The 6,579-nt window shown below is 39.8% G+C and overlaps 1 protein-coding gene across 1 annotated transcript; it reads left to right on the forward strand.

The window, feature by feature from the left end:
- The first annotated feature begins 427 nt into the window (after positions 1-427).
- Positions 428-4,494, forward strand: LOC142662517 (indolethylamine N-methyltransferase-like). The gene is made up of 3 exons (XM_075840726.1): positions 428-648; positions 3,037-3,244; positions 3,877-4,494. Exons 1-3 carry the CDS (start codon positions 510-512, stop codon positions 4,307-4,309), a joined length of 780 nt encoding a protein of 259 aa, XP_075696841.1. The 5' UTR covers positions 428-509; the 3' UTR covers positions 4,310-4,494.
- Positions 4,495-6,579: the final 2,085 nt, after the last annotated feature.

Consider the following 6,579-nt stretch of genomic DNA (forward strand, 5'->3'; position numbering starts at 1 on the left):
TTATATAACTTTTTTCATTGAGATAGCTGTATGAGACCCTGTTTTTTAGAGGAGGAGGAAATATTTTTTTGTCACCATTTTGGGGTACATATAAGTTAGTGTTTAATTAATATTAATTTTATTTTGGGGGCTTTAAACCCGCTTATTTTTATTTTGTATATTGACAGGGCATTGTATTTATGTGCACCCATAACCAGGGCCCCACCAGCCCCCCCGTGACCATTATATTCATCCATGACTACACCTCTGAGATATTATGTGGGTATACAAGTTCTGCTACATAGATGCAATCACTAGGATATTATTGCACAAGAGACAATGACTTGCAGTTTATGGACTGTTATTGGGTATTGAGTAACCTTGGCGTGTGTAGATCTCATGGAATGTGCGCATATATTAATGTCAAAACCTGATTAATAATTAATTGTGAAGGCTCCAGCTGAGATCAGGGTTATGTCAGTGCTTACTTCTACATCTGTCTGCATACAAGATCATTCCCGTGTCTCAAGATGGATTTTACTGGAGGGGAAATATATCAGTCCAGCTTTGACCCCAAAGCATATCTAGCCTCATTCTGTAGTCTGGGATCTGGAAGAGATGACATTCTAACGTTCCGCCTTAAAAAATGCTTTCAAACATTTGGACCAGGTAAGTGCTGGTATAACATGGGTATCTTCTGTATATAATTGTATATATACAGCTGGTATAAGTTATACATCTTCTTGTATATAGTGATATGGAGCATGGTGGTATAACCTGGGCATCTTCTGTATATAATTGTATATATACTGCTGGTATAAGTTATACATCTTCTTGTATATAGTGCTATGGAGCATGCTGGTATAACCTGGGCATCTTCTGTATATAATTGTATATATACAGCTAGTATAAGTTATACATTTTCATGTATATAGTTATATGGAGCATGCTGGTATAACCTGGGCATCTTTTCTATATAATTATATATGTACAGCAGGTATAAGTTATGCATCTTCTTGTATATAGTTATATGGGGCATGCTGGATTAACCTGGATATCTTCTGTATATAATTATATATGTACAGCTTGTATAAGTTATACATCTTCTTGTATACAGTGATATGGAGCACGCTGGTATAACCTGGGCATCTTCTGTATATAATTATATATGTACAGCTGGTATAAGGTATACATCTTCTTGTATATAGTGATATGGAGCATGCTGGTACAACCTGGGTATCTTCTGTATATAATTATATATGTACAGCTGATATAAGTTATACATCTTCTAGTATATAGTGATATGGAGCATGAAGGTATAACCTGTAAATCTCATGTATATAATTATAAATGTACAGCTGGTATAAGTTATACATCTTCTTGTTTATAGTGATATAGAGCATGCTGGTATAACCTGGGCATATTCTGTATATAATTATATATGTACAGCTGGTATAAGTTATGCATCTTCTTGTATATAGTTATATGGGGCATGCTGGTATAACCTGGGTATCTTCTGTATATAATTATGTATGTACAGCTGGCATAAGTTATACATCTTCTTGTATATAGTGATATGGAGCATGCTTGTATAACCTGGGTATCTTCTGTATATAATTATATATGTACAGCTGGTATAAGTTATACATCTTCCTGTGTATAATGATATGGAGCATGCTGGTACAACCTGGGTATCTTCTGTATATAATTATATATGTACAGCTGGTGTAAGTTATACATCTTCTTGTATATAGTGATATGAAGCATGCTGGTATAACCTGGATATCTTCTGTATATAATTATATATGTACAGCTGGTGTAAGTTATACATCTTCTTGTATATAGTGATATGGAGAATGCTGGTATAACCTGGGTATCTTCTGTATATAATTATATATGTACAGCTGATATAAGTTATACATCTTCTTGTATATAGTGATATGGGCCATGCTGGTATAACCTGGTATCTTCTGTATATAATTATATATGTACAGCTGGTATAAGTTATACATATTCTGGTATATAGTGATATGGAGTATGCTTGTATAACCTGGGTATCTTCTGTATATAATTATATATGTACAGCTGGTATAAGTTATACATCTTCCTGTGTATAATGATATGGAGCATGCTGGTATAACCTGGTATCTTCTGTATATAATTATATATGTAGAGCAGGTATAAGTTATACATCTTCTTGTATATAGTGATATGGAGCATGCTGGTATAACCTGGTATCTTCTGTATATAATTATATATGTACAGCTGGTATAAGTTATACATATTCTTGTATATAGTGATATGGAGCATGCTGGTATAACCCGGGTATCTTCTGTATATAATTATATATGTACAGCTGGTATAAGTTATACATCTTCTTGTATATAGTGATATTGGCCATGCTGGCATAACCTGGGTATCTCCTGTATATAATTATATATGTACAGCTGGTATAAGTTATACATCGTCTTGTATATAGTGATATGGAGCATGCTGGTATAACCTGGGTATATTCTGTATATAATTATATATGTACAGCTGGTATAAGTTATACATCTTCTTGTATATAGTGATATGGAGCATGCTGGTATAACCTGGGTATATTCTGTATATAATTATATACGTACAGCTGGTATAAGTTATACATCTTCTTGTATATAGTGATATGGGCCATGCTGGTATAACCTGGGCATCTTCTGTATATAATTATGTATGTACAGCTGGTATAAGTTATACATCTTCTTGTATATAGTGATATGGAGCATGCTGGTATAACCTGGGTATCTTCTGTATATAATTATATATGTACAGCGGGTATAAGTTATACATCTCCTTATATATAGTGGTATGGACCATGTTTGTATAACTTGGAAATGGGAGTTACAAAGATCAGTGGTTACCTTTTTATCTCATTGGAGACTTCTTGTGATCTGCTGGCATCCAAGAGGTCAGATTTCCTCTGATCAGACTGATGACTCGTCCATTGAGTCCTATTTGGAAGAACCTAATATAGATACTAATATCAATTATAATATTTTTACTTTCTTTTTTTTTCAGGAGGCCTTAAAGGAGAGGTTTTGGTTGACATCGGAACTGGACCATCAATTTACCATCTCCTCTCGGCCTGTGAATCGTTTCCTCATATCATTGCCACTGATTTCACAGACAGAAATAGGCAGGAGCTAGAGAGATGGTTAAGAAGAGAACCGGGAACCTTTGATTGGTCAGAGATTGTGAAGACAGTTTGTGACTTGGAAGGTGACAGGTAGATCATGTGCCTACAATACTTTCATAACTATAAATATAAAACTAAATCATAAAGCATGTAAAAATAATTCATATACAGCAGTGGTAGCCCAACTTAATACATTAGAGACCCTTATGCCTTGCTTATGATTCCTTAAAAAGAACTAACAATATTTGAATGCAAAGGTTGCACAGTCTTGAGGTTTTAGGCCCCAGTTGATGCACTGAAGCTACTCATGTGGCCTCCCCTTCCCGTATTTGCTAATGTATATACCCCAATGAAGTGGGAGCCTTGTACATGAGCACATAACCCATGGAGAAGATGGGACAACCTTATTATGAGTCCAGTAGCAGTAGCCTTAGCTTTAGAATCTCCAAAATAGAGCTTTTTTTGGAAGTTCCATTGGTTCCAATGGTCTAAGGTGAACATCTAAAGAACACCTAGACATCTCTGAAATTGCAGGAGCTTTTTTTATCTTAGTTATCATTGGGGTTCCCACTGATGTTCGCCTTGAATAATCTTGGAGACCCACCTGAACATTTATTGGCACAACAAGGTAGTAAAAGATCTGATGTTACAATTATCTCTATCTGGATTCTCTGTTGTCTTCACGTCATGATTTTTTTTCTTTTTGTATTATCTCTTTAAAGTAGAGACAATTGGGTCGAAAAAGAGAACAAATTACGATCAAGAATCAAGAAAGTTCAGAAGTGTGATGTAACAGAAAGTAATCCATTGGGTCCCTCAGTAATCCCCCTGGCGGATTGCATGATCACAGCGCTATGCTTAGAAACTGCCTGCAGTGATATTGATGAGTATTGCCGCTCCCTGAAAAATATCACAACCCTGCTGAAGCCTGGAGGACACTTGGTTTTGATTGGTGTCCTTGGAGATTCCTTTTATAGGGTCGGAGAGAAGAGTTTCTTCTGTCTGCCATTAGATGAACAGACAGTGAGGAACGCTGTTATAGATGCGGGTTACAGTATTAAGGATATGGAGCTTTTTGACATCCCCGATCAGACCTCAAGCTCCCACATTACGGATAGCTATGCCAATATTTTCCTTGTTGCACAGAAAAAATGAGACATTATAACATAAAGAACAGATGATTATGATCCAATCGAATCCTAGTTATTGAACCTGTCCATTCACTGAAATGCCCCCATAGGTAGCAAGTCATTATTGCATATTTCCAATGAGTGCTTTAAAGATTCTTGTAGGGCTGTGCCTTGTGGTCTGCTATTAAACATATTTTTCATTACAAAAAATGCATGTCTCACACTATTATTATAGCAGTGTTGTATGAAAATTGACATTTTATTGAAATCAACAGTAGGGGTTGTGCATATGGGTTGTTATGTGTCGGGTTTTTGTTTTTTTGCCTCCATGTAGGCATTTTTTGTCCAATTGGCACAGAAGGCAGAGACATAACTTGAATCTTCTGGGTCCCAATGCCAATTGGGTAGATGATAACTAGTTATCCTAACTAAGGGCCCTTTTACACTGGCCAATGATCAGACTATGCAGGGCTGGCTCCAGGTTTATGTGGGCCCTTTGGCGACACAGACTTAGTAGGCCCCTTTGCGGAGGATCTCACAGTGGCAGTAAAATGGCAGAAAATGGCAGTTTGTGCTCCATATAGACGTTAGGCCCTGTTTATAGCCCCAAATAGAAGTTAGCCACCCGGTTTGTACTCCCATAAATTTAGTGCCCTCTGTAGATAGTGCCACATAGCCCCCATCGCAGGTAGTGCCACACATCCCCCACTCCCAGGTAGTGCCACACAGTCCCCACTCCCAAGTAGTGCCACACAGCCCCCTCCTCCCAGGTAGTGCCACACAGCCCCCTACTCCCAGGTAGTGCCACACAGCCCCCCTCCCTGGTAGTGCCACACAGCCCCCTCCATGTAGGTACCACTTTTGGGGTTTCCCCTAGGAGTGGAATCGCCAGCCATAGCATTGAGGGATTCCGCTTCCATAGTCCCGGGCAGAGCACTGCTAGCACTCTGCCTAGGACTCCTGGCATCACTGGCCATATATGGATAGTGATGTCTGGAGCAGAGCTGAAGTCCCGGGCAGAGAGCTAGTAAAGGCTCTGCTCCAATACTCCGGCTCTGGGGAAGCCCCTGACATCACTGTCCATACACGGCTAGTGATGTCAGGGGCAAGCCCAGAGCCAAAGTCCCGGGCAGAGCGCTACTAGCACTCTGCCTGGGACACTGTTCTTCTCCTGACAAAACCATCCATATATTGACAGTGATGTTAGTGGCTTCCCCAGAGACGGAGTCCCAGAGCATAGCCGCTAGTGCTCTGCCTGGGACTTCTTCTCTCCTCCTAACTTCGCTGTCCATATATGCCATGACGATGGCAGCGTTAGCACCTGGCGGCTGAGTGGGCCCCCCCCCCAAGGGTAGTGGGCCCCGGCAATTGCCCAGGTTAGCTGGGTGCTGACGCCGGCCCTGAGAGTATCAACGAACAAACGCTGATTTGATTGTTTATTCAGCATTAAATATTATTGGTGTTGGCTGCACATCTCCCTGTGTAAACAGGGAGATGTACTGCCGACATGAAGGAAAATTTGTGGAGACGAACGTTTGTCCCCATAGACAATCAATCATTGCTCTTTGTGAAAGGAACAAACGAGCGCTGATTAACGAGATGTCTCCTTGATCGTCGATCATGTACACTTAAAGGCCCTTTTACACTGGTCAATTATTGGGCAAACGATCGTTCATAGAACGCTCGTTGCCGATAATTGTCTTGTGTAAACAGGCCAGCAATCAGAAGATGAATGAGCAAACGCTCGATCATCTGCTGATCGGATCGTTTTGAAAAAGTTAAATATTATCATTGCTGGCACCACATATCCCTATGTAAACAGGGAGACGTGCTGCCAACATGATAATAATGTGTGGGGACGAGCAATCAGAGTAACGAGCACTTGTCCCCATACATAGCTCTTTGTGAAAGGTGCAAACGAGCGCCGATCAACGAGCTGTCTTGTTGATCGACGCTCGTTTACACAGCCCATGACGGTCCGTGTAAGAGGACCCTTAACTCATTTTATATCTATCCCTGGATTAATCCCTAAACTCTAACCCTTATACCAGACACCACTAACCCTCACTGGACCTAACACTATCCCTAATGAAGTCCAACAAATAGATGCAAAACCCAATGAAACCAGATAGGCAGAACAAGGAAACAAGATAATGCTAAAAGCAGATGTAGACAAGGAATATCGAGACAGAGACAATCCTACACTAAGAGCACATATGAACACATGGCAGGCAAACATTGAATAAACTAAAGTCAACACCCTCAATCTGAGGCCGGGGGTTGCTTCTCTTCTTA

This window comes from Rhinoderma darwinii, chromosome 10, assembly GCF_050947455.1.
Source record: "Rhinoderma darwinii isolate aRhiDar2 chromosome 10, aRhiDar2.hap1, whole genome shotgun sequence".
Classification (NCBI taxonomy): domain Eukaryota; kingdom Metazoa; phylum Chordata; class Amphibia; order Anura; family Rhinodermatidae; genus Rhinoderma; species Rhinoderma darwinii.

What these genes read in the sequence shown, in the direction of transcription:
- LOC142662517 (XM_075840726.1), top strand. Translation starts at nt 510, where the DNA reads ATGGATTTTACTGGAGGGGAAATATATCAGTCCAGCTTTGACCCCAAA. An exon ending in CTTTCAAACATTTGGACCAG is followed by an intron (nt 649 to 3,036) that starts GTAAGTGCTGGT and finishes TTTTTTTTTCAG; the next exon opens with GAGGCCTTAAAGGAGAGGTT. An exon ending in TGTGACTTGGAAGGTGACAG is followed by an intron (nt 3,245 to 3,876) that starts GTAGATCATGTG and finishes ATCTCTTTAAAG; the next exon opens with TAGAGACAATTGGGTCGAAA.